Raw genomic sequence first — 26079 nt, 5'->3', positions numbered from 1 at the left:
ATATATGTGTTTCTCGAAACAAACATACTTTCCAAACGTAGAACTTATTTTGATAGGACCAGTAAAGAAGCATAAGTAAACTTCATTATTGAGTACTTTTTGCAAAGTTTAATACCGTCAACATCACGATACTTTTCGTTCTTGAAGCTTAGTAGATATTGCCAAAACGCTAAAGTATAAATGAACCAGCATGTAGCTATCGCCTAAATTCCAAGCTTTTATCACACCAAAGCGTGTCAAACATTGAACTTGTAGTCTTTCAACAGTAGCAAAGTATCGTATTACCTAAAGTTTATCCTTAAGCCGTGTTCCCGATTCCCCAGTGCTGGATGGTAGATCTCAATAGAGAGGAGCGATCTCCCTGTCCTTCATATTATTGCGGATTCATCTACAGGATAACGCACTCTCAAGAATATTAGTCCGGTCACGGCCATAACCGAAACGGCGTACGACCTCGTTTTCAAAGCTAAAGAGTGGCTCCATTATGTGCACGGTCTTGTTGGTTGCCTTCGGTGATCTCCATTCTTGGAAATTGCACGACCAACGAGCCACTAACCGTCAGCCGTGGATCATTTATAAACAGCTCCAGCCCCCAATCTCAGGATCTCGGATTCTTTCTCAAGTCATCCAAAATGGCTACTTCAATGCCAGACATATCGTGCATCCTACCACGACTTCCTCAAGAATTGACCAATGCTATATCTCAGTATCTTGACGGAAGCGACCTAAAGGCCCTACGTGAAACATGCTTAGCAATGGCACGGGCCGTACCACTTCGTTTCGATCGTGTATTCATATCCGCAAATTCCCTCAACATTCAAGTCTTCAAAGCAATTGCAGACCACGACATTTTTCGCCATCAAGTCACTGAGATTATCTGGGACGACGCCCGTTTACTTACTGGCCCGGAGCGCTGGCAATATAAAGATGAATGGGAGTATCACGGTCGGGAGCCAGATATGATTGTAACTGAGAATGGATGTCCGAAGTGGTTTCAGAAAGGATCGAGTACATCTGACGATGACTGGTGCCACCACTACACCTTTCCTGTTGCTGACAATCATATGGGACTTGCAGAGTGCTGGGAATACTACAAGCCGTTGTTAGAAGACCAACAGCAGATTCTGGAAAGTAATGCTGACATAAAGGCCTTCAAGTATGGTCTTGAGCGTTTCAAATCCTTGAGAAGAATCACCATTTCACCTGCGACTCACGGGAGGCATGGTCACCCACTATATAGGACTCCTATGATCAGGGCATTTCCTCCTGGATTCGATTATCCAATCCCAAAGGCATGGCCTACTGCCCCAATGGACGATGGTGGAGAATGGTACGACGAGCTCCCATGGATATCCGAGGAAGGCGACGCTCCGTACCAGTGGTTTTACGGCACCCACTGTACCGCTGAGAGATACAGAGAGAAATGGCGAGGCTATCAACTCGTGAGCAGAGCCTTGCTCGAGTGCGGAAATACAGTCACAGAGCTCAAGATTGAAGGCCACGAGATCAAATCGGGATTGAGTTGTCGTGTCTTTGATCAGCGTTGCCCAGAGTACGACAACCTATACATGATCCTTGGTCGTCCAGGCTTCCGTTATCTCGATCTTGCTCTATTCGCAAGTCTCATTGAGCAAGATGGCTGGGCAACATACATGACTGGGCTCCTACGAGATGCTTTAGCTCAAGCTAAAGATATGGAACATTTATGTATCCGCGCTTCGACAGATATCAAAGACGCACACTGCCAACAGCTTGATATAGAAGACCTTGAATGGCCTGTATTCCCCCTAAGGACGGTATTTCCTATCGATCACTGGCCACGACTTCAGCACTTCGGTATCTCAAATTTCCTGGTAGAGCTAGATGACTTGATCGATGTTCTGTCCTGTTTGCCCCCCACATTGCGCTGCGTCGAGCTACTCAACCTGGCATTTCGAAATCCGGAACACGGTTATGATGATCTCGTTCGCCAGATGCGTGACAAATTGGACTGGCGCTCACACCTCGTGGAAGAGAGACCGAAGGTGCATATGATCTGTCGTGGGGAAGGTTCTTGCGAAGATAATGAGTTCATTGAGGTAGATGATGCGGTGTGCTCCTATCTATACGGAGATGGGGAGAATTTGTTCGAACCTGAGTCGAGGTACGTAGCCATGGGATGAGGGGTGTTCGGAGAGATCCGCTCGATCCAGACTCCCGAACTCCTTTCTCGCGTATAAGGTGCATGTTACTGACAGTCTTCTCTCCTCTAGCAAGGCCTCTAGACTCAGCTGGGAGCTGAGGAACCGCGGGTTTGATGGCAATATAATAAATGTACTATATAGAAGCTCTTCAGCCTAATCACAAGGCAACAGATATGTCCATATTACCTTCCAAAAGCTAAAGTTAAATAGGGGTTTTCAGTGTGTCGGCTTGATGTCTCGTTGAGGCATCATGAGCTTTAGGCATCAATCAATCGATGGTCCAGCACCTGTTAGCACCCTTGCGTTTTCACAGTAAGCCGTGGCTGCTCGGAAGAGCTATAAAGCTTCCAAGTCTTGATTCCATTTCCGTTGGACGTTTACAGATATCTTATCTGAAAAGCTAGATAAGCAGTCTAAGCACTTTTCGATGTCTGCTGCGGCCACAAATGGAAATGCCCGAAAGACTCCGCTCTTAAGTAGATTTCCCAACCAACAAGTGCAAGCGAGTCATTTGGCGGGCCGACTTTGAGTGGATATAAACAGACCAACAACATTACTTCTGCGAGATGTATTTCGGCCTTCCTTTTTTTAATACAGAGTTCAAATTGTCTCACTTCATCGCTGTCGCCCAGATGCATCAAGGCCATTGAAGAAAACACTTCAGCCGTACACTCACGAAGATTGTACGTCTTGAGGCTCTCGTGCGTCAGACCATCAGAGTGTCACTAGAAAACGGGAAGTGGAGTCTGGCACCATAGCCAAGACCTTGGCTAATTAAACATTGGCCGATATTCCCGGACAGAGAGGCTGTTGCATTGCATAAAGACCTCTCCATTCTCAAATCACCCTCTAGCTTCTTGATCCATCCTTGATTGATCTCTCAATCGACCATCCGTACATATTTCGCAATGTCTTCAACCATCACAACTTCTTTGCTCATGCTGGAATACACCGGCATTCCAAATCTCGTTGCCGAGGTCATCGGCGCAAACCCTACAGCCACGACTTTCGTACTGGACTGCGACAAGCCCAAGCACAAAAAGAATTGGGAAGACGGTGAATGCTACATCACCAAGGACACCGTCATTCTCGGCCCATGGGCCGATAAGACACCTGCGCCTGGAGCTGTAACCACTGGTATCTGGAGAGAAGGCACCGTCAATGAAGATGAAAAAGAAGGCTACTCGTTCTCAATAGAGTGTCAAATGGATTATACGGTGCCTATAGTCTGTACCACGACCAATCATGCTTCGTTCACCTTCGACGATAGTCGGGGCGTCACAGCGACATACACCAAGCACGGCGGAACGACGGTTGATATGTTCTTCTATGGTGGGTATGGATACTTTGGCTGGACTCCTGTCACTGTCACTGCTGGTCACTCGTATCTGTTTTCTGCCAAGACTGCCTCCTTTACCGAGGCTTCGTGTACAGGCGTCTCTGGAACCGGAGAGGCTGAGGAAGCAACGACTTCTGCCACCGAAACTGGGAGCACGACTGATAGTGATGTGATTACTGTTACGGGCGAAGCTTCATCTACGACTTCTAGTAACGGCGCAGGTACAAGACGTGCTTTAAGCCTCTGGGCTGCAGTGGGCATCATGGCAAGTCTGGTCTTGGCATGAATGAATGCTGGTGTAATACATTACTTCATAATTGGTCGACGTGAGTGACGTCGAGGAAGGTTTCGCGAGTCAGGTCGCTAGCAGTGAACATAATGATAAAAGTAAACTATATTCTTAATCATTTTACGGAAAAGCTGAGGAGCTGTCCAGAGGTGGGGCCACTTCCCGATTCCCATGTCACATGAGCCTTCTTCATTAGCCACCTGAGTTCTTGATTCCTTAATGACGTGGCATTCACTTTTACTGGTCGGAATACGTCGTTACGAGCTGTGCTGCCATCGACATAAGCAGGCCAGATCTTGGAGTGACTTGTGCCTAATTATCTACAAAGTCATTTGGGCATAGCTGGCAGACTAGAGATGTGTTTTGAGATCAAAGATAGAAAGCTTCTGCCGCAAATCTTTCTCTATTCGGTGGCATATATACTAAGGGACTGTTTAACCAATAGCAGCAGCGCCATTCGAGGATAGACCGAGGGCTCATGGTTTGGAATCAACGAAGTGCCATGAATGCGCTAGTACGTGTTGAGGTTCATCTCAATCAGGTTTTTCCCAATTGAGCTGCGCTCTTCGTCCATGTGATACGCCACATCTAGCTACAATGCAACCATGAACCAGAAGATGGCCTTCTGAGCGTTCTCCCACTACACGGCGACTCACGCAACTGAAACCGGGCAAAATCCCCAATGAAGTCGCTGTGGGCCGGAAGTACAGGTGTTGTCCGAAGTCCGAACCCCAGATCAATCGACGAGATCAATTATCAGTTTCGGTATTCTTTCAGTGGCCGAGATGGGTTATAAAAACAAAAGTCCAGCTCGAAGTTTGGAGTAAATCATCAGTCAACAGATCACTTCCATTTGCCATGTCTACCGTAGTTGACACGGATATTTTGATCGTGGGTGCAGGTCCTGCCGGCGGCGCCCTCGCTTCCTTTCTGGGACAGAATGGCAAGTCTTGAATCTTCTCAAGATGGTTTGCCCAGTAAGCTAACAAGTAATGTTCAGGAATGAGTGGACTTGTGATTTCGAAAGGTCCGCATACGGCCTATACGCCTCGAGCCCATGGGTTCAATCCCTTTGCACTAGGTAGGACTGGATACATAGGCAAGCATGGCTACTCTCTGACGCGTAACAAGAGTGCCTACGAGACATTAAACTGGAAGATGGGGTGCTTCGGCTCGCCATTCGAGAACCTTTCATCCTTTCACTCCGCTTCGCACAGAGCATGATTGGGGAGGAATACGGAAGACTATCGGCATGGGAAGAAGATCCTAGATCTTTAGTAAGTGTTTCATGCCATGCACAGCTATCTGCTAATAAGGCACGTGCTAGGGAAGACGAAAAGAAACCACGCCTTGCGAGTATGTGGACTTTTCCCAGCGACACTTGGAACCTCTTCTTCTACGTTTCGCATCACATAACGGCTTCAATGTTCGCTTTTCAACCGAGATTCTCAAAGTTGATAATATTTCGAGTGACACCACCGAGTCCGCTTATATGTGCACACTCTACGACGATATCCTGAAGCAAGAATTCAAAATCCGCACAAAATACCTTTTCGGAGCAGATGGGGCACGCAGCGAGATAGCGCGCCAATTCAACTTTAACTTCCTGACCCAAAGCCCAGGCCCGAAAGCGTGCAACGTCTTGTTTCGTGCAGATCTTGCAACGCACTTGACCCCAGGGCGTCTCGGGGGAATACACTGGATCATACAACCCGACCGTGCCCTCTTCCCCGGCGTCGTTGCACATTTGCGAGTTGTTCGGCCTTGCAACGAGTGGGTGCTGGTAGCGTTTGGTGCACAGGGCACCAATCCCTTTGAGGGCCTGACCACTCAGAGTCATGAGCTTGTAGACTTGATCCGAGAGCTTGTTGGAGTTGATTCGCTTGATGTTGAGATCTTGACGCTTGACGCTTGGACCGTGCGTGAGTCTGTCGCGGAGACATACTCGAAAGACGATCAGACCTTGTTTCTGCTGGGTGATGCGGCACACAGACATCCTCCGAATTTCGGTCTTGGTAGCAACACGTGCATCCAAGACGCGTATAACCTCGCGTGGAAGGTGGCTTATGTGTCAAAAGGCTGGGCTGGTCCAGGTCTGTTATCCTCATACAGTCAAGAGAGACAGCCAGTCGGTGCCGATCTTGTCAGGGAGAGCAACAACCATATACGAAAGAACGCAGAGCTCTTCCGTGTATTTGGGATGATGGCCCCGGCATGAAGCAAATAGATCAACTATCGCATGCGACGCCGGAGGGCTCAGTGCGACGGGCCGATCTGCACGCGGCCTTGGAAGAAAAGAAACAAGAGTTTGAGAGCCTTGGCTTGGCCCACAATCATTTCTATGTATCCAAGGCTGTGTTCCTGGATGATGAGCCTGGCCCAAGACCAGAACTGCAAGGTGACCCAGTTGTGGAGGTTCAGATCAGCACCTATCCCGGTAGCAGATTGCCCCACGCGTGGATTGACAAGCCAAACCACCTGGGCATGATATCAACTCTGGACCTGGCTGGAAAAGGGTCCTTCTGTCTATTGGTTGGTGTGGACGGCAGTGCTTGGAGAAGCGCAGCTGAGGCTATCAAGAAAGCCACCGGCATCCCTATCAGTGCCGTTGGCATCGGCCAAGGTCAGGAATATATCGACATTTATAGGCGTTGGTATGAGAAGAGGGGTGTCAGCGATAGTAGGTGTGTTCTCGTCCGACCAGATCGTTTTGTTGCGTGGGGATCTGTTGGCAAGCCTGCGGACTGTGAGCAGAAATTGGGGGAGGTTTTGGGGAGCATCTTGTACAGAGCCGAGTTGTAACTTTCTTTCAGAACATAAAGAAGAATTTCGCTAATTGAATTTACTTAAATATGCTTTTGCAATTAGATCCTGCATGAAGATTGGTAGCATCCCTGTTATATCGCCTGTACTATGCCCCATAACGGCATTTCCTTCTCAGAACTCCGACGTATCGCGCTTCGGTATTAGCCCGGACTTTCACTTGTCCGCCAAAGCGGGGCCTTGTAACCAATGGTCACTCCCCTCTTTCTCAAGCAATTAAGCTCCTTCTATCCTCGACAGCAGGTAACTAAGGCAGATCGGGCTTGAGATCGGGTCGGCGGTTGTTTGAGGCCGATATTCTGTCTACATTAACGGCGGGTTTATTACTATGTAAGATCAGAATCTTGCACTTTATACGTCTACACCAAACACTGAGAACTTCAACCTGCAAGCATGGATTCTAAACTCGAAGGCGGTTACCGGAGCTTAGAAGCAACTGGTCATTTTGTACTACTTCTCTGTGTTCTATACTTACTCTATTATGTGGGTGGGATCTTACCTCCAGCCTCTCCTTCTCTAACGAATTGTAGGCAACGTTTACCGTTTTCTTCAATCCACTTTCGCGGCTACCAGGTATGTTACCTATTTGTATTTCCATTCAACCTGGCTACGCTAATACTGTCACGCAGGTCCATGGATATCCCGCTGGACAGACGTTATCCCGAAGTATCACTGGCTAAAGGGCACACGAGCGCAATACGTCCAATACCTTCATCAGCAATATGGTTCGTCAAAACCCCTAGACAGCATGTCGCTAACTCCTAACAGGCCCCGTTGTGCGAGTAGGCCCTCACGAGGTTGACATTTCCGACATGGAAGCAGTCAAGGAGATTCATCGCGTCAAAGATGGCTACAGAAAAGCCCCCTTTTACCAGAATCTTGTTCCCAATACCAACAACCTCTTCAATACTCTCGATGTGGAGTTCCACCGCCACCATCGACGTCTGCTGTCATCACCTCTCTCCGAATCATCGCTCAAATCTGTGGAGCCAACAGTTGACGCATATGTCAAGGTGGCAATTGCTAGTATGAAGCGTGAAATGGATCAACGCGGGGCAGCGGATGTAGCCAAGTTTTGGTTGTTCATGGCCACAGATATAATCGTCGAACTTAGCTTTGGGGAGTCATTCGGCATATTGAAACATGGAAAAGTGAGTACCGACCTGACAAGTATTCTCTTTACTAACTAAGATAACCAGAAGAACCATTATATCGTAGACCTAGAAGGTCTAGCAGCCAAGGGTTCCATTCGATCGACATTTCCAACCCTTATATCCATCGCGACCAAGTTCCCCCTTCCCATCTTCAAAGAAACTGTTGCTGCTGCACAGCGCATCACGCACTACTCCGCTGAGGCTGTCGCACGCTACAAAAGAGATCTCGCAAATAATCCTGCTGCAGCCAATCCTATGTTGTTCAGAAAGCTCTTTGAAGCTGGTGAAGATGGCCTCTCCGATGATGAGATACGCGCCGAGGCGCAGGCATACATCGTCGCTGGTTCTGATACTACCGCGACGACGTTGATGTACCTCATATACTCCGTGTGCAGTCATGCCGATGTTCGGCAGAAGCTGGTCAAAGAGCTTATGGGACTGCCCGATGATTTTGGTCACAGTGACCTGCGTGAGCTTCCTCACTTGAACAACATCATTGACGAGACACTTCGACTGTATGCAGCAGTCCCTTCAGCTCTTCCTCGTGTCGTACCCACTGGAGGTGCTCACCTAGCAGGCTGCGGCGAGATTCTTCCGGGCTTTTCCAAATGCGACGGTATTTTCTATCGAGGGCATGTCGGGAGAGGATATGGAGCTGCGAGCGTACTTTCTTTTAACGCCAGAAGGAGGGCGATGCCTGATTCAGCTGGAATAGAAGACAAAGCACCTTCAATTGCCCAGTTTGTGTAGCATATCGCAAGACGGTTGCGACGTGGTGGATGAAGCGCTGTTTTGAATGAGCATGACAGAAGTCTCAATTATTGACTTTAGTGTGACGTTCATGACGCAGCTCGCTATTTACATAGATCTTAAAAACTACTAATGGTTTGAATAACAATATATTTAAGTTTATCGTAATGGAATGACTGTTTTAAGGAGATAATTTGTGGTTAAAGAGAAAATGCCTCGGTATACAGGGTATTTCTGATGTTCTGTTAAAAGATACTTCTCTGACCACCTGGCTGATCCCACATGAGCATGTACCTCTTAACAGTCTCAACAAGTTGTCCGTGCGCCCCAAGCATCGGTTCCACGCTCCTTTCTTTTTGCATCAGCTGGCCAAGTAATAAATACTAGGTCATATTCCAAGGCTATCGATTCGAAAGGCAAGAGGTAAATACTCCAAAGTGAAAATTCCTTTACAATACCCTTGGGTCTGAGCCACTGGCTGGAACCTGCCGGCAGGATTGCACTCAATCTCATTCGGTTATCTGACGGCGGGAACTTCCGCATGCAAAACATCCCAGCCGATAATGCAGTAAATATTGCTTGAGCCTCCAAAGGATATTAACTATAGCTAGATCCTTTGTGAAGTGTATTTCGTAGCTCTCGTAACCGAATCCATACTCTCAGAGGAGTGATGCTGTCGCCATAGTCCATTTGAGAAAAGAAAAACAGACCAGATGTGCTCCGTACTGTGTCTTCAAAAGGGAGCACGTGCAGTGTGTCCATCGATTTCAGCTCTTTGGTCAGCTCCGTTCATCTTATCAATTCATAGCCTAGCTTCCCCAAGACCTTTACCGGGGATGCAGGAAAACTGAATAGGAAGCCAAAATAAACTCAACGAAGGACACCCTAACGTCATGTAAATCGCCTAACTATTTTCGTCGCTTAGGGTCAAGGTCTCAAGTTTTTTTACCTCCCCCAGCTTCGCAAGCTTGACCCCATCCACAGCACCAACACTTTCTTTTATTTTTAGCCCCCCTCCGATCAGCAATAACCTCGCGACCGCCAAACTAATTAAAATGTTTCAGGTCCCGTATCTCCCACATTACGCACTGACAAGTCAATCTAGTTGGTTATTTAGCGATTGGCCAAAGCATCTCGCAATCTAGGCCAATCCGTGAAATGATGCTCAGCCTGACTCGCGCGCGACGAAACGCTAGCTCCTTTGGGCAATCATGCAGGGGCATGTTGTACTGACAAGTCATGGAAATTGTGAATGTCGAGAAAGAAGAAAGGTTGGATCCACTGGGATGGGTTCTTCTCCACAGACGTTGAAGGGAGCTAAAACACTCCCGAGGGCGTTATTGATGATAGATGCTGATGTAAATGTTTGCATTGTAGTTCTGATATGAATCAGAATAAACTGGACGGGTAAGAATTACCAATGCCACTGTCCTGAGACGGCGAGGTCCTTTCTATAACTAGACAAAAGCAAACCTATCTTCCGCCATCACCGTCAAATTGAACCCTTAATATCTTTCTGCCCCGCAAGCATGTGACCAATGCTCTCGATACGAGTGTGCCAAGGGCGCATCTGGCAGCTGTATGATATGATTGACACTGCCGTCTGTGCGACGCATGCCGGGACCCGTTTCGCTTTGTTTTGTTTCCTCCTCTATTTAACTCCCGACATATCTCACTCACTTCGACCCTCTAGGCAAGTTGTCATTGACTCCGTACCGCCATAATGCACCTTCATTCACTTCTTGTATCCTCCCTCTTCGCTGCTTCAGCCGTCGCGGCTCCAAGTGCTTCAACAAAGAAAGCTTGTGAAGAAATCTCAAAAGCTATTCCGGGTCGCGTCTCACAGCCCTTCACCATCAACTACAACAGTCAATCTTCGGGGTATTGGTCTACGGCTTTACGGGAGATCAAACCTGCTTGTGTCGTCACTGCGAAGTCGACTGAAGATGTTTCAAAGGCCGTGGCCATCTTGAATAAATATCCTGATGTCAAGTTTGCTGCTAAGAGTGGCGGACATGATCCTAATCCTACTCATGCCACTGCTGGTGATGGAGTTCTGATTTCGTTGAATGAGATGGTTGGCGCTACTTATGATGCTGATAAAAAGGTTGCGTATGTTAAGCCAGGAGGAGAATGGAATGATGTTATTTCGCAGCTGAACAAGGAAGGCGTTGCTATTGTCGGAGGTCGTCTTGGTATGTTTTGCGAGGTTGCTAGATGATTCACTACTGACTTGACTCTAGGACTGGTTGGTGTTGGAGGTCTCCTTACACAAGGTGGCATATCTTTCCTGAGCGCTCAATACGGCTTGGCTGCTGATGTACGGCCACTCATGCAACTGAAGTGACTCTAGCTAACGATGTGCAGAACGTTGTCTCGTGGGAGATGGTCAACTGGAACGGCACAATTATCAACGTCGACGCCAAGACTCAGCCCGAGCTCGCCGTCGCTTTGAGAGGCAGTGGAAGCCAGTTTGGCATCGTAACTCAGTTCACAGTTAAGGCCTATCCCATCGGAAAGGTCTGGGGCGGTATCCGCACCTACGACGAGTCCAAGACAGACGAACTCTACAAGGCGATGCACGAGTTCATCCCATACAGTAACGAGGATCCCAAGGCCGCTATCATTGTTACCAGTCTTATCCTCACTGGGAGTAGCCGAATCAACCTTTTGTTCTACTTTTATCAGGGAGAGAAGCCTCCTACCACTGGAGCATTTGCCGAGTTGTTGAAGATCAAGTCGACGCTTTCTACTACAAAGATACAGTCTTATCCTGATCTGGTAAGCCAATTCGTATCTTCTTGGGATTTAGTAACACTAACGGGATACCAGCTCAAGTCCAATGGCGCCGGAGTTTCGCTGTTGAACTCACGCATCTCCTTCAGAGTAAGCCTTCCTCCCCAGAATGCACTCCTGTCAACTAACGCCCCAGACCGCGACCATTCCTTACTTCCCCAAAGATCCAACCGTATACGCCGAAATCACCGACAAATTCGTCGACATCACAAGTACCTACTTCAAAAATCTCCGCGGTCTCGCCTCCCAATGCTCCGTCGACTTCCAGCCCCTCCCCTCTGCAATCGGCAAACATACAGAAGAACGCGGCGGAAACGCCATCGGCTTCACCGCCAATGACCCTAACCGTGTTCTTCTCGAGATCCAGTGCGCGTGGGTTGAGAAGCGTTACGACGATACTGTTCGTAAGTTCTCTAAGGACTTGACGGCTTATATTGAGGATAAACTTCCTGAGTGGATTGAGAGGAATGGAGGTGATGTGGATGAGTATCTTCCTTTGTTTATGAATGATGCTATGTTTGATCAGAATGTCACGGGGACTTATAAGGATTACGCCAAGTTTAAGGCTTTGCAGCACGAGGCTGATCCGGAGGGTGTTTTGAGAGAGAGAATGGGCGGTTTCAAGTATTAATCATGGTTCAGAGCAGTATGTATAGGGTTTGAATACTATTAATAATAATGTCTTGTCTATGAAGGACCCTGCTATCGCCAAATCTAACGCCTGATGGCATATGAGAAACTGCGACTACAAGTAACGAACTTACCTCCTGGTAACATATGCCAACCTACTTGCCCGTCTCGAGCAAGCCATTGAGCCATCCCACATCTGTTTCAACCGCGCGTTTCCTATCTCAAACCGCTCCAGATATCGCAACGCTACAAGCGTGTCCTGTAGGGTGCCGACGGCAGATCCACTTCCAAATCCAATATACGCCTCTACCTGAGGCTTTCTAAGATCAACTTGGGTATATACCCTGTTGAGCTCTGTGACAGCTCTGCCCATCTCTCTCGTCTTCACAAACATCTCTTGGCTCAATGCCGCCATGCTTCTACCGAGGTCTGTACCAGGGCCTGCATTACGGGAGTTGGTTTGCAAGGATTGTATCATGTTGTTTAAGTTCATGAGGAAGCTGCGTATTCTGTTACGAAAATCTTCGTATTTCGTGTGTTCGGCCAATGCGCACTGCCATCTTGCTCGAGCAGCATTGCTTGCGGCAGATCCTGAGGCTTCGTTGTCATCCATTTGATGTAGTACAACTTTTGATTGCACTATATAAAATTCAATTATTGTATTGGGCGTAATACAGATTGAGGTGGTAAGAAAATTGCTGTAATCAAAATTATTTATACCATCACGTAACAGTGGAATCACTATTGACGTGTTCAAGATGCAGATCATCATAGCCATGCCTGGTGAATCAGAAGCTTTATGTAAGAATCTGATTCCAGTTCATTGTCTCACGTCTGTGAAACTACGTTACTCATTGCATCGTTTGCTAGACTACAGATAAGTCTCATCATAATGCAATGTCGCAGTTCAGCCAAGAGTGCCGAAGCGATGCTTTGGTGATGGACTGATGTATTTTGAACCCTCTGCTTTTATAGTCTGACTCATCAGCACGCATGCCATGATAATCAAAGAGTATTACTCCATTGTAACTGACGGTGGTATCATGCAATCAAATCGTCAGATTTACGTTTTCCATTCATCATGTGTAGAGGCTTCACCCGGTACTCACGTCGTATCAGATAAGCATACAACACGGCCTACCGGGCCGACCACTTGTTGTTTTCCCTTCTCCCCTGATGTCTCGCTCGTTACTGGGCGCACCGTGGAGAAAAGGATGAGTCTTGTGTAACCCAACTGCATCGGCAACTCATGATTCCGAGCAACCCCAGTCCAGCCACATGTCCTCACCGCCACTGAACCAGCCAGCCACGAGAGAAAAATGGTACAACTAAAATGCGGAAACCCTGGTCGCGCTTTTCAGCTGTGTCTTACAACCCCGCTCTCAGACATATTGCAGACTCATGGTTGCGCTCATATTTCCAGTTCCCGTGATGTCTCTCTTGTCGAACTTTTTAAACGGTTTTATTTGGCTGGTTTTCCGGCTGGTGGGCGTGCATACTGCATCGGTCATTCGTCGGATGCCGCATGATAATTGCTTCCACTTGCGATAGTTCGATGCATGTCTGAGTTGATTCGGTGAAGGTTGATGGTTTCATTGGTGAACGACTGTAGAAAAGGTACCTGGTCCACTATGAAGAGATTTCCATCCACTGATCGTGCATCTGAGACACATCCCATCACCTTTCTGAATCGATAGGGGAGAAAACGTGACAGCGCTGCACGGGCTGGTTGTAGCTGCATATGCAGTGACAGCACGGAGCCCAGTGTCCAGTTGGAAGGCGTGTTACTCGCCAAGAGATACCCAGCACCGAACTCTTGTAATTTCACGCGACACAAGTCTCGCTTTTTCTATCAGCTGTCATGTAGTACTCAGTGCCATGAGGTTGGAGAGCCCACTTAGTATCTCATTTTTAGAAATTTATGCTTACTTATCATCGCTGGAGCACGCTGATTTCCTCCAATGGATCATAGCCATCTCCCCCGACTGTCTTTGGAGCTGCGGCCTGTAAACGGCTTGCTGCAGTGTACCACCCATATCTCACTAATATGACTTGCTTCAGACTATTTCCAAGTTCTCTCCACGACATGGGGAGACAAGATCGCAGGGTATTGAGATAGCCTACTCGTGTAACCACCAGCAATGAGATCATATTGGGATTAGAAGAGGAATTATAAGTAAGGATCTAATACTCCATTGAGAAAACCGACTCACCAGCTGTCTGTATTCATGCCATGTCGACACTCGCTTCATCTCGAAAGAGGGCATTGACCCCCTCTTCTCCAGGCACCAGCTTGAGCAAGAAGCTAAAGCTGACAAGCATATCCCCGCCCCAACCTCTGAGTCTGAATCAGCAGATCTCACCTGCCACGCTTACGACACTTCTGAATCAAGATCCAACTGATCTTATGCCAGATCTGCGGATGCAGGTGACATGTCTCAAACTGTTTCTCCTGGCAATGTGAGATCCCCAACGATGCATCGTGGACCCGACTGACAGCCTGCAGTGCTCGCATGCCAGAAACTACGCCAAGTGCGAACAACGCACACAAACGTAAACACGAAGTTGGGTATAGACAAGTTGTAGAGGCTCTCAACAAGCTGGATATTCTGGGTATTGCGACGCGGAAAATGATCGCCGCTGTTAATGATATTGACAAGCTTACGAGAGACATTGATGAGATTCTGGAATTTGAAGAGCCCTCGTTTCCTAATGTGCAGCTGAAGAGGTCATGTGAACATTTCATGGGTGCGTATGAGGAGAGATTGGCTAGCTTGGACCCCATGAGAGAAAATGGCTGTGACGATAGTGCGTCACATGAAGAGCAAGAACTGGCGTGAATGAGGTTTAGTAAAGACACATTTTAAGTCAATGCACTGAGAGCGATGCCATATTTATTCATGACTGGGAAGCAAAAGTCGAAATCTTTATCTTAAGTGACAAAACGGTGTAATCATAAGCTCGCTTAGAGTAGAGCCCTAAGCTTTTGCGCTACCTGAGGGATCACAGTTGGCACGGACGCGTGCTGAACAAGCCCCTGTACTGGTCACTGGTAGCGTCTTATACTGGACTCTGCAGTGGGGTTTGGCCCAAAATGCCCCCAATAGCAACTACAAATGCTGAATTGTTCTGCATCATCGCACAGCCTTTTGAGACTGTTTGTCGACTTGTTCGAGGAGAATTTCCTGTGAGGTGTAGATTATTCGAATTAAGCCTGGACGATAAAACACATGGTGAGAGGCCATTATGTTCAATGTTTGTTCTTTGGTATGCATTCAGGTGTCTCTGTTCGGATCACTTGTCGCTCTGGTATAAATATCGTAAGATTTCCTTTCATCATCTTCTGCCTATCTCGCTAACACCAACAACACGTCAAAGATCAATCACATCCTACTCCCTCCAAAAAAAGAACCCCACGATATCAAAGACCATCCGGTCAAGAAACTACCAAAATGTGTGACCAGTCCTTGCCATTCCGAAGCAGCAACTTCATGTCCAAACTGCGACAAGACTACAAACAGCGCGTGTCCACCTTTGCAGAGGATCTCTCTCGGGTCTATGAGCTACGCGTCAAAATAGACAGGGCAAACCGTGAGTTCAAGGAAACAATCGGTAAGCAGATTGACCAGTTGATGCTCCTACACTCTGAGATACTTCAGGAAGCCGATGCTATTCGCCAGGGGGACTCACTTCTCCTAACAGAGCAGGATATCGCAACCCTCTCCCATCATCCTGGTATCCAGGTCGTTCCAGAGCACTGGCAAGCGTGCGTGCTGGAAAATATTCGAGAGAATGAGAAGCTGAAAGCGCAAGAGATGATGGTCAGAAGCCGCTACTTGGAACTTTACCATCAGAAAGGTCGTCCACGCATGACTCGAAATAATGGTCATTATACACGTCGTATGGATTGGTATGCTCGACGTCTATTTAGTCGTCAAGGCAACGTTGGGGACGGACCCATACCGGCTAGAACCGTGAAGAGACTCGAGTTTCTAAAACTTTATGGAGAACCAGATGTTTCAGAGACCGACTTTGAGCATGATTTAAGTGCCCGGACGAATGTTTCGATTGAAGACCTCAGACCCAGGGGACATGGGAAGGGTCTAATGCCAGTGGATTAGAGGAGAGGCAGTTTTCCGGTGCATTGTGTCTTGATTCGTTATATGCTCGAGGTAATTAGACATGTCGGTTTTCTCTTGTACCTGATGACAGATAATGTAGTTTGAAGGGTTGTATATAATTCAAATTGAATAAACATTACTACTAAATCGATGTGGCCCAGTAAAACCCTTTCGCGTTCGCGAATGTGACTAAGGAGGGATCAGCGAACAATTAGGTCCGTATGAGTCAGGTATGACTGACAGTTTGTAGATCACTTTATCTGCGTAAGCTATGTTGCGGCAGTTGATGTCTTACATGATGCCGAAGCGAATGGTCAGTCTTTTCCTCGGTGTCTCAGAATCGAATTGCCGCGACGGGCTTCAATGGTCCGTGGAAATGTTCATTCAGGACCCTTACATTTAACATTATTCTAGTTAGGGGCGGAATTATAACAATTGGTTTTCCGTGCCTGGGAGAGGTCTAAACCGTGAGTAGCGAGCGGCTTATGGTCTACAATGCTACTACAAACTCCGAATAAGCGGTGACTGCCTTTGAGGTATGTCTTGCTCAACCAGATCAACAAATAATTAGAGTAGAGAAACGTAGCACAAGGGCTCTCCATTGAGGCCCAAGTCCATCTAAATCTCTGCGGGTACTAGCCAACTACCGGTGTTGTCTTTGTTCCGTCAGAGGGCCATGACATAGGCAGCCACGTGGAGGCTGAAAATATTAAAGATAATCATCCAGTTTACCATTCCAGACGATCGCATACCAGAAAATCAAGTTTTTGACTCAGTGGAGCAAGCGAATGTTAATTTCCAGGACAAACTACTGCATAACGTCTGTAATCCATGGATCCTGGTACCGTAATGGCATCTAACGCGCCTATCGTGCGTTGTGGCTTCAGTTCTACACGCGCCGAACCCAGGAAGAACTGACTCATCTCACTACAAGACTGACGTCTGGTAGCATTACAGGGAGTGGCTAATGGTGCATGTAATCCATTTTGGATAAGTTCTAACAGCTATGGAAAACTATAAAGCGGCTGCATCTTCCCTTCTCATTACTGAATCATCAGCACTCACAATCAACATATTTAATCTCAAAGATCCATTCAAACCACCACCATGAAGGTCTCCACCATTCTTGTTTTCCCTGCCCTTGCTCTTGGAGCTGCTACGCCCAAGCTCTCCGTTTCTTCCATCGACCCTGCCTGTCTTGAGAGTATCACCAGCGTCGCGGACTGCATCAAGAACCTCGAGCCCACCGGCGCCGCTGGTCTTACGGATGTCGCAACTTGGTAAGTGTGATCTTCTATTGGTGTGGCATAAACCATCAACTAACAGGACATAGTCTCGCCGAGATTGTTGCGGGGATCCAAAAGTGTATCCCTGGTGTCCCTGGCGGCTTGCCCTCTGGTCTGCCAACTGGCATCCCTACTGGCCTGCCTGTTCCCCTGCCCACTCCTCTCCCGGGTGGTCTTCCTTCAAATGGTACCCCCGTAATCCCTGGCCTTCCTTGAGTGCCTTCCATCATATCGACAGCCCGGCAGACCTTGCTCACCTGGAGCACAGATTGGCTGTGTTTGTTGACGGACGCGTTCACCAAGGTGTCGTATATTTGTTTGGACGTTGCTCTTGACTATTGGTGCCTTTAAGTAGGAATAAACTTGACATTTGTACCGTTCTATAGTCTGAACTGATTGGCTTGGACATGCATAGTAAGGCTTTGGTACCATACTTACAGCAATGATCAAAGAGACTATAGTAGATCTTGGTGAATGTACGTTTGCGTGATAAATGATGCTATTCTTTCCCTATAGCAGATAGAATTTGGAGTTCGAGGTAGGAGGCAGACCAGGCTAAGAAACAAAGCCAAAACCTATTTCCAGGCATTTGTGAAACACCTCTGAGGTTCTGATCCAAATTGGACATATGAGGAGAAACTTTAGCGAAATCCACGTTGTCAAGGTTGTCGATAAGGATGACAATTCCGAAGGACCGAGCGGTCCAAAAGCGAATTGAGAGCATTCAGTATGCCCTAAATAGATGCTATTAGCTGCCCGACATTAGCTCCAGGTCGGGTCTCAAATGTTACAAGCTTCTAGCCTCGAGAGAAGCCCGGTTATTCAGGATCTGGACATCTGTGATATACAAGGCAAAGTCAAAGACCCGATCAGAGAATGCAAGGAGATGCGCGAAGGGCCGAAACCGAGAGCCTCGATCCTATGTAAAATAAACACTTCGCCAAGGTTATTACATCTCAGTAGAACTTTATACTAACTTATGTTTCTTGCTCAAGACTGTCGGGTATCCGTCAAGTTTGCACGAGCCTGCTAGGAGATTTTGACTATTCCAGGTATGGTTAGTCTATCAAGATTGCTCGCTCAAGCGTATTTGTCATCCTCCACCTCGGCATTATGTTCCGCGATCTAACTCAGTGACTCACTGATCTTTATTCGTAATCAATCTGATCTCTAACTTCTTTCCTCTCAGTAAAATCAAGTCGGCAAACGGCTTTATTACAAACATGTCTCACCTCACCTACACGTCCTACGAAGGCTACGGCGAGCGGGCCAAGAAGGACCTTTGGTACAGCCAAGCCGTCCGTGTTGGAGACATTATTGAATGTTCTGGTCAAGGTACGCTTCGATCCAGGAAATGGAAGCGACTTTGCTGAAATATCGTCAGGCGGCTGGGATCGAGAGACAGAGAAGATCGACTCGGATATCGTGGTTCAAATAGAGAAAGCCTTCGACAACGTGGAATGCGCATTGAAAGCAGCAGGTAGTCGTGGTTGGGAGGATGTCTTCTTCCTAAGGTCACATCATCTGCCTTGCAATGACGAGGCAATCCAGACAATGGTTCGCTGCCTCAAGAAATATTGCCCGAATCACCAGCCCACCTGGACAGCCTTGGGGGTTCCGCGCCTGGCTCGCGATGATATGCTGGTAGAGATTGAGGTGCGCGCGCATGTTCCCAAAGACCGGGACGAGTAGCAAACCGGACGGTTGGTTGAGTCTACTGAATAGACAAATCCCAGAAATTGAGTGTCTATAACCCAATTTGCAGATTGCCAACCTCTGATTTATAGAATCCGCCATGGAAGCCGTTTCCGGGTATCTAAGTCTCCAAACCCAGTGTTAGTGTACGTATGCGCAAAGGACCATGAGATGTATGATTGATACTCATTTCGGGAAGCGACGGTGACAAAAGTTTTCATTCTCAACTTATAAGAGGGATTGTAACCAGGGTCAACAGAACACCACAAGTCTCCTCTTTTTTACTCATGTGTCCCGTATTCAGGTCCCTTACAAGACATTGCACTTTTCTTGACTTCCATTGTTATCGTTATCATCTCTGATCCAGTCGATCTAGTACTAAAACGACCTAGTCAGTAACTGTAGCCAATCCAGAGTGCGTCATTATAGTTGCGCACCAACAGAGATGCTCAATAAATTTGAGACTCAGAAAAAAAGATTGAGGGGCCATATGCTCGAGGCATAATTGGCAAACTTGGTATACAACTACCAATATCAAGGGTACATCTTGTATCGCACGGCGGCGACTTAGGTCCTGATAAGAAGCCAATGGCCTTCTTGTTTCTCCTCTGCAACGTGGGAGAATGCTAGATGACGAGCTTCTGTTAGCTGCTGGATTGCCATGGCCCTTTATTACTCGGTCTCTGGCATGTTGAATCTTTGACCCTGAAGGCAATCAATTAACAAGGTTGGTGCGCTTTGATCGCCAAGGGCAGAACTGTTGACCAGCCGGGCGAATTATATAAATCCTCGAGGGCCATCTAGTACTTATGCCTTGGCAGATCTCTAATTGGACCGGTTGACAGTTTCAAACTTTGGGGCTGTGAACATGAATGAGGCGGATATTGCGTCCAGTTCCACTGCGGGGAGCCCGCTCGTGATCTTGCTTGGAGGCGGCCACAAAGAGCCAAGATTGGAGCGCTTCGAGTAGCGCGCTCTAGCGCCCTTTCATAGATCCATCAGTCATACATACCAAGATAGCGGGGTTCACCTGGTGTAGGTAAATATCTCGAACATAAATACTCTCCCGCCTTTCTTTTCTCATTCTTTCATCTCATATACCCTTCAAAAACACTACTTTTCACCATGTCTCAAGGAAAGACCTTCACCCTCAGCACCGGCGCCAAGATCCCGTAAGTTAAACCGCAAAGCGAGTCGATAAGAATATGCTAATTGTTCTGCAGTCTCCTGGGATACGGCACATGGCAAGCCTCCCCCGGTGAGGTCGGTCAGGGTGTCTACGAGGCTCTCAAGGTTGGATACCGACACTTGGATCTCGCCAAGGTCTACGGAAACCAGCCTGAGATCGCCGAGGCCTTGAAGAAGTCCTTTGCTGAGATCCCTGGCCTCAAGCGTGAGGATGTCTTCATCACCTCCAAGCTCTGGAACTCCCAACACGACCCTAAGCAGGTTGAGGCTGCTCTGGATGACTGCCTGCAGGAGCTTGGTCTTGAGTACCTTGACCTCTACCTCATCCACTTCCCCGTTGCTTTCAAGAACTCGGGAGCTCCTATTGGTCAGGATCTGTTCCCTCTCACCGGAGGAAACCAACCCGATGGTGACGTCGTCATCGATGACAGCATCTCCATCGTCGACACATGGAAGGGTGAGTTTGGCTTATCTAATCTTGGATCTTGATGCACTCTGCTAACCTCTGCATGTACAGCCGTGACCGAGCTGCCCAAGTCCAAGGCCCGCGCCGTCGGTGTTTCCAACCATACCAAGGAGCACGTAAGTAGTTTCCCTCCATTATACTCATACAGGCAACTGACACAACCTGAAGCTTGAGGCAATCATCAAAGGCACTGGAGTTGTCCCTGCTGTCAACCAGATTGAGCGTCACCCTCTGCTGATCCAGAAGGATCTCATTGACTACTGCAAGGAGAAGAACATCCACGTTACCGCATACTCTGTAAGTTGTTGCAAATGAATTCGTGATTCTGACGCTAATTTATGTCCAGGCTTTCGGTAATAACATGGTCAACGCTCCCCTCCTCTTCACCTATCCCGAGATCAAGGCCGTCGCCGAGCGATTGACCAAGGAGAAGGGCCAACCCGTCTCCCCTACACAAGTCCTGTAAGTCATCGTCAGCATGAAACACTACCTTATATAGCTAACGAGATTACAGTCTCGCCTGGGCCCAGGTTGGTGGCCACAGCGTCATCCCCAAGTCTGTTACACCTAAGCGTATTGCCGAGAACTTCCAGGAGATCGACTTGTCCGAGGACGATATCCGCGAGATCGAGCAGGTCGGCAAGGAGCAACGCCGTTACAACGTTCCTTATGTCGCTAGTAAGTTCAACCTCAGTGATTACTCACAAGTTCAGTGCTGACTATCTCAATAGACAAGCCTCGATGGGACGTCAACATCTTTGGCCATGAGGATGAGAAGCCTGCCACTCACCAGGTCATTATTTAGATAAAAGTAAAAGTAGATATAGAAGCATGACTTATTTTCTGTATTATGAAGTGTATCTCGAGACTATGTACTTGGGACCTGCCAGTGATTTATAATGGTCCACAGAAACATATCTTCTGGATTTCGTCATCTATCACTATCTTGACCTCCAAATAATATCTAGGTCACGGCAATATCTAAGGGCGTAGGTCATTCTTGTGACCTCCCACGAAGCTTCAAGATCTTCCTTCACCACCAGCCTATCTTCAGGGGCAGAAACAAATATTCCTAAAGTATACGCTGGCCAATTGCCCGCATATGATCTGGCCCATTCTCGACTGCCTTGGTGACTCTTGAGGATTTTTAGGAATAGCTTTATCTGCCACTTATCCCTGGATACCACCGATGGCATGGTCCCCCTGCTTCCATGCTCACTAATCTGCTCAAGCAATAGAGACGCAACTAACGCGTACAAATATGTTTCGTCCCGGATTTTTAAGCTGGGTATCTTTCTAACGGTATCCGTGGAGCTGTAAATAGATTCCGAGTCCGAGTCACAGAGTTGTGCTTCCCAGCCTTGTACCTCCTGCTGTATCCGCCTGAGGACTTCTGGTTCCAGACTGACACCTGAACGGTAGCAATCCCGCAATATCATGGCTGTACGAAAGAAGGACAACGGTACTCCTAAGACAGGGCTTTCAACATTCCAGGGCGCTCCCGATAAGAGTGTTGACCTGTCGAGAAGCTTCTCCACGCCATCCCAGAAATCCGGGTCGAACACAAAGTCGCATTGACTGCTTTCTGACCATAAACCTGTTGAGAGTAGGAACTGCTGGTAGATGACACTTTCGAGGGCGAGTCTGTCAAACAATCGTTGGATGCCGGCCGGCTTGTGAAGCAGACGCAGAGTGACTATGCGAGTCGCAGCAGTGACGTGCTGTGCAACATCACTACGCGTGCCCCATCCCAAGCACTGTTACTGTCAGTGATTGACTCTGTATTATGATCGCTGGATACATACCCCGTGGAGATAAAGAAGCATCACAGACATGAGCAGCGCGTCGTGGTTCTCATATTGAGCAACTTTCCCAAGCAAAAGCTGAAGTTCTTTCACGCCTTCAGCATAATAGGACAATGCAACGGGATGCATTTCCCAGACGGAGTCGGAGAGAAATATGTGTGATGCAGCACAAGCCAAAACTGAGTAGTATAGGCTCTTGTGAGTGACCATGAGCTGCTTTATCTCAGTGAGCCAGCCGTCGTGGAATCCGCGGTAGCAGTCCGGCAGTAGGAGGAGGGAAAAGTATTTATCGGAGAAGTGGTCTGAGACGCGGAGCTCTAGGTGGTTGGAGAGCACGCGGTGTACGGTAGCGGCTTGCGATAGGAGGTCTAATGGACAGACGGAATCTATCTCGTAGGTGGTTGATGGGCTGGAGGGGGAGAGAATATGTTGGATGGGTTGGAAGCTGCCGCCGGGTATCAAAGAGTTTTCAGCATCATCTTCGGGTTCGGGTAATTGTCCTTTCAGGCTCCGGTCTTGATGCCGTGAATTGCAATGGTGGGAGTAACGACGATCGAGTAAATCGCTGGCTGATGGCCATATACATTTCCGTCCAGATGATCGGCACAAGTCGCAGATCGGGGACTTTTCATCGCATTTCTTTCGTCTTTGTCTACCTGGTTACAGATTGTCAGCAAAACGATTGGACACATACTGTAGACTTACATGTAAAGCAACCAGTCTTTGTGCGTAACTTCTTCCGTGAAGTGTTGATTTTATCAGTCATTATCGCATCTCTGGTCAGGATACAGACAGGAAATCGCGGGCGGGGGCAGGTTTTATTGGAGTCGGCACTGGAGAAGGGAGGAGCTTCAGGCGCTATTTGAATCTTAACGTTGGCGTGTGACCAGGGACATCTTGACCTAAACAGGTTAACATGGGTTCCTGGCGTGCGTCAGCGTTATCTGGGGCTGATCATCTCCAACATCACTGGACGATAGCTTCTTGGTGGAGTTGTTGGGATGCGGGGTTAACATGGATAGTTATCCTGCCATACGCTTGGCACGACGATAGCCGATATCAAGATCCCATTCGCCCAATCAGTTCCTTGCTGCGTATCTCGATCGGCTGGATGCTGTTATCAAGACAACTGGGATACTTATCAAGGTCGGTTAGAAGGGAGCTAAAACTGATGGTACATATGGCACACCAATAACAAATATCATATTGGGTTAATCTAGGTACTGTCAAATTTCAACAGCTTCAAAGTCCGGCGATTCTCTCTTACGCTACACTACAGAAAGTAACTAGCATCCATCATTCAATCAGTGGCTTCCTTGACCATCCTCGGCCAGCTGATAATATCTCTCAGCACTACGAGTTCTAAACTTCTTGCCATAAACAATCATGATAAAAAACGCAGATGATGCTGCCATTCCGACAAAGGCTGCTGAGATGAAGCAGTTTTGATACCCAAGATGAGTAATCCAAGGAGTAATGCTACTCAGATGATTAGCAATTGTTGACGAGATTTGTTGAAATGAGACTTACCCATAGCTAATTGCGAAAGACATGGTGTTTCGAATGAGAATGACAGTAACGATCGCATCGCCACTAATGCCATGATAACTATCGATGAGATAGTTGACACTCAGAGTGACGCCTACGGCGCTAGTAAACGCAAGACAGCCCATCGCAAAGACAAGTCCAAACCAGTGGACTTCCTGGGCAGCTCCAACACCCCAGAGAATAAGCGCAGAAGGGACCACGACGACACAGGTGGCAAATGGCCAAAGGCGGCTTTCAGCTTCCATGATGCCACCATTGCGTCGGGCAAGCCTGATGGTCAGAATATCACTGAGTCTGCCAGAGACTAGAGCTCCAATGATGACGCCAACGCAGCAAGCAAGATAGCTCAGGCCAACCATGGAAGAGCTAAAGTTGTACGGCTCTCCAGAGAGAATGAGTGACGCTGTGGCGTTGAGGACGTTGAACCAGATGAGGTATGAACCGTAGGAGAAACCGGCGTAGAAGATGACAGGCCAGGTCAGATACTTCAGTGATCGCCATGATCGTTTGAACATGCTTTGTCCCGGCGATGGCTGCCAAAGCGACATCTTCTGGATGAAGGTCTTTGGGGTGTTGTAAACCTCGCCGTTCTCCGCAGCTGGTGTATCCGCAGCTACAGAACCACTCTTTTCGTTCTTGATCTCACCCTGGGAGAAAGAAGCCTCAGGAGTGTCCTCAGAAACAGGTTCTCTGGTGTAGTTCGTCTCTTCCATGAAGAGGAAGAGGAAGACAAATACAGCTGCCAGGAAGATAGCGGGCCAGTAAAAGACCCACTGCCAGCCCTGGTAATCGGCGATAAAGCCACAAACAACTGGGGCGAAGTAATTGCTGCCAGCGAGGGTGAACGAATAAATTCCCATGTATGTACCACGCTCGTGGGTGAAGTACTAAGGACATCAGCAGAGGCTTCGGTGAGTGGTTTGGGCACTTACGATGTCGGTGACTGAGATCTCAGGAAGGGCTTCAATGGGAGAAATGAAGAAACCTTGGATAATGCACTTAGCTAGCCACTCTCCATCGCTCTTGACATATGCACTAAAGACCCGTTAGTCAAAGGATACATATCAGGTGCAAGATCGAAACCAACCTCCAAATAGTTGTGCCCTAAGCAAAGATATGTCAGAAAATGTATACAAGGGTTACGGGGCGGGTCACCTACTATCGCACCAAGGATAGAGATCAGATAAGTCAAGCGTTTGCCATAGCGTAAAGAGAAGGGCTGCCAGAAGAGAAGACTCCAGCCAAGAAAGAGGAACATATATCCCGTTCCCTCATTCAGAGTGGCGATGGAAACGCCAGACTGGGCAGAGAGGGGTACGAGAACCGAATAGACGGTAGACACTGAAAAGCCAGCAAACCATGTATATCTACATATCGTTAGTTGTCTTGCCACACGATTAGGTACACCTCATGACGTACAGGTTCTGGCAAATCAGTGAGAGTAGCTTGCGACGGGGAGTCCAGTTCAATGGATCATTGGGGTCTTTGGATGGAGTAGGGTTGAGGACAATGTCGGCAGATGAACTGGCATGACGGGCATGCATGTCATGGTCCAGATCCACAAGGTGGACTGTACCAGGGATGCTCATGGATTCAGTCATAGTTGGTAGGCTGAGGATGAAATGAAAAGCGGATTGGTAAATGGTCTGATGGATCCAGATGTGCGTTGAGGCCTGCCCATATATACCCCATCTACCAAGCAGAGAACGATACAGCTGATATGATGAAGCTGTGAATACCGAGCGATAGCATAGGTAGAGCAGTTATCTCGTTTCCGAGCTTCGCTTCCCCGCTAGGAGCTAATCAGGAGGGGGGCCGGATAAGCTAGTGGTGCATCCATGTAACATGATGGCGCAAATACACGTGAATGGTCAGTCTTATCAACACGGTGGGACGTGGGCTTGAGCTAAGTTAGATTGGTGATTCTGCCCAATGATGTGTATTTGCGACGGATCCTCGCGTCGACCTACCCTAAGAGACTAGGAATGCAATTCCGAAACTCAGAT

The 26079-nt window shown here is 47.9% G+C and overlaps 11 protein-coding genes across 11 annotated transcripts; 9 read left to right on the top strand and 2 right to left on the bottom strand.

Moving 5' to 3' along the window:
• Nucleotides 1-632: 632 nt before the first annotated feature.
• FSUBG_6030 (uncharacterized protein) lies at nt 633-2162 on the top strand (the record flags this gene model as incomplete). Its single annotated transcript, XM_036684189.1, has 1 exon — nt 633-2162. The coding sequence occupies one exon, from the start codon at nt 633-635 to the stop codon at nt 2160-2162; it is 1530 nt and encodes a 509-aa protein (XP_036538393.1).
• Nucleotides 2163-3091: 929 nt separating this feature from the next.
• On the top strand, nt 3092-3808 carry FSUBG_6029 (uncharacterized protein; the record flags this gene model as incomplete). The annotated part of the gene is made up of 1 exon (XM_036684187.1): nt 3092-3808. The coding sequence occupies one exon, from the start codon at nt 3092-3094 to the stop codon at nt 3806-3808; it is 717 nt and encodes a 238-aa protein (XP_036538392.1).
• A 943-nt stretch (nt 3809-4751) lies between these two features.
• FSUBG_6028 (phenol 2-monooxygenase) lies at nt 4752-8538 on the top strand (the record flags this gene model as incomplete). Its single annotated transcript, XM_036684186.1, has 10 exons — nt 4752-4788; nt 4839-4892; nt 4943-5088; nt 5139-5904; nt 5985-6495; nt 6680-6761; nt 7165-7207; nt 7264-7359; nt 7403-7785; nt 7834-8538. The coding sequence occupies 10 exons, from the start codon at nt 4752-4754 to the stop codon at nt 8536-8538; spliced, it is 2823 nt and encodes a 940-aa protein (XP_036538391.1).
• Nucleotides 8539-10261: 1723 nt separating this feature from the next.
• FSUBG_6027 (6-hydroxy-d-nicotine oxidase) lies at nt 10262-11965 on the top strand (the record flags this gene model as incomplete). The annotated part of the gene is made up of 5 exons (XM_036684185.1): nt 10262-10733; nt 10782-10858; nt 10906-11319; nt 11371-11424; nt 11471-11965. The coding sequence occupies 5 exons, from the start codon at nt 10262-10264 to the stop codon at nt 11963-11965; spliced, it is 1512 nt and encodes a 503-aa protein (XP_036538390.1).
• A 2232-nt stretch (nt 11966-14197) lies between these two features.
• FSUBG_6026 (uncharacterized protein) lies at nt 14198-14804 on the top strand (the record flags this gene model as incomplete). Its single annotated transcript, XM_036684184.1, has 2 exons — nt 14198-14424; nt 14471-14804. The coding sequence occupies 2 exons, from the start codon at nt 14198-14200 to the stop codon at nt 14802-14804; spliced, it is 561 nt and encodes a 186-aa protein (XP_036538389.1).
• Nucleotides 14805-15416: 612 nt separating this feature from the next.
• FSUBG_6025 (uncharacterized protein) lies at nt 15417-16085 on the top strand (the record flags this gene model as incomplete). Its single annotated transcript, XM_036684183.1, has 1 exon — nt 15417-16085. One exon carries the CDS (start codon nt 15417-15419, stop codon nt 16083-16085), a length of 669 nt encoding a protein of 222 aa, XP_036538388.1.
• Nucleotides 16086-17192: 1107 nt separating this feature from the next.
• FSUBG_6024 (uncharacterized protein) lies at nt 17193-17587 on the top strand (the record flags this gene model as incomplete). Its single annotated transcript, XM_036684182.1, has 2 exons — nt 17193-17365; nt 17419-17587. 2 exons carry the CDS (start codon nt 17193-17195, stop codon nt 17585-17587), a joined length of 342 nt encoding a protein of 113 aa, XP_036538387.1.
• Nucleotides 17588-18594: 1007 nt separating this feature from the next.
• On the top strand, nt 18595-19063 carry FSUBG_6023 (L-PSP endoribonuclease family; the record flags this gene model as incomplete). The annotated part of the gene is made up of 2 exons (XM_036684181.1): nt 18595-18706; nt 18756-19063. The coding sequence occupies 2 exons, from the start codon at nt 18595-18597 to the stop codon at nt 19061-19063; spliced, it is 420 nt and encodes a 139-aa protein (XP_036538386.1).
• Nucleotides 19064-20191: 1128 nt separating this feature from the next.
• Nucleotides 20192-21525, top strand: FSUBG_6022 (alcohol dehydrogenase (NADP+); the record flags this gene model as incomplete). Its single annotated transcript, XM_036684180.1, has 7 exons — nt 20192-20238; nt 20290-20711; nt 20772-20836; nt 20889-21017; nt 21067-21182; nt 21235-21398; nt 21452-21525. 7 exons carry the CDS (start codon nt 20192-20194, stop codon nt 21523-21525), a joined length of 1017 nt encoding a protein of 338 aa, XP_036538385.1.
• A 491-nt stretch (nt 21526-22016) lies between these two features.
• FSUBG_6021 (transcriptional regulatory) lies at nt 22017-23291 on the bottom strand (the record flags this gene model as incomplete). The annotated part of the gene is made up of 4 exons (XM_036684179.1): nt 22017-22034; nt 22088-22477; nt 22526-23181; nt 23231-23291. The coding sequence occupies 4 exons, from the start codon at nt 23289-23291 to the stop codon at nt 22017-22019; spliced, it is 1125 nt and encodes a 374-aa protein (XP_036538384.1).
• A 538-nt stretch (nt 23292-23829) lies between these two features.
• FSUBG_6020 (serine threonine kinase 16) lies at nt 23830-25674 on the bottom strand (the record flags this gene model as incomplete). Its single annotated transcript, XM_036684178.1, has 6 exons — nt 23830-24004; nt 24056-24960; nt 25006-25108; nt 25161-25177; nt 25233-25440; nt 25493-25674. 6 exons carry the CDS (start codon nt 25672-25674, stop codon nt 23830-23832), a joined length of 1590 nt encoding a protein of 529 aa, XP_036538383.1.
• Nucleotides 25675-26079: the final 405 nt, after the last annotated feature.

Source organism: Fusarium subglutinans, assembly GCF_013396075.1.
Source record: "Fusarium subglutinans strain NRRL 66333 chromosome Unknown NRRL66333_c0000061, whole genome shotgun sequence".
NCBI lineage: Eukaryota > Fungi > Ascomycota > Sordariomycetes > Hypocreales > Nectriaceae > Fusarium > Fusarium subglutinans.
Note: the sequence above shows the minus strand (reverse complement) of the source record. Positions and strands in the feature narration are given on the sequence as shown.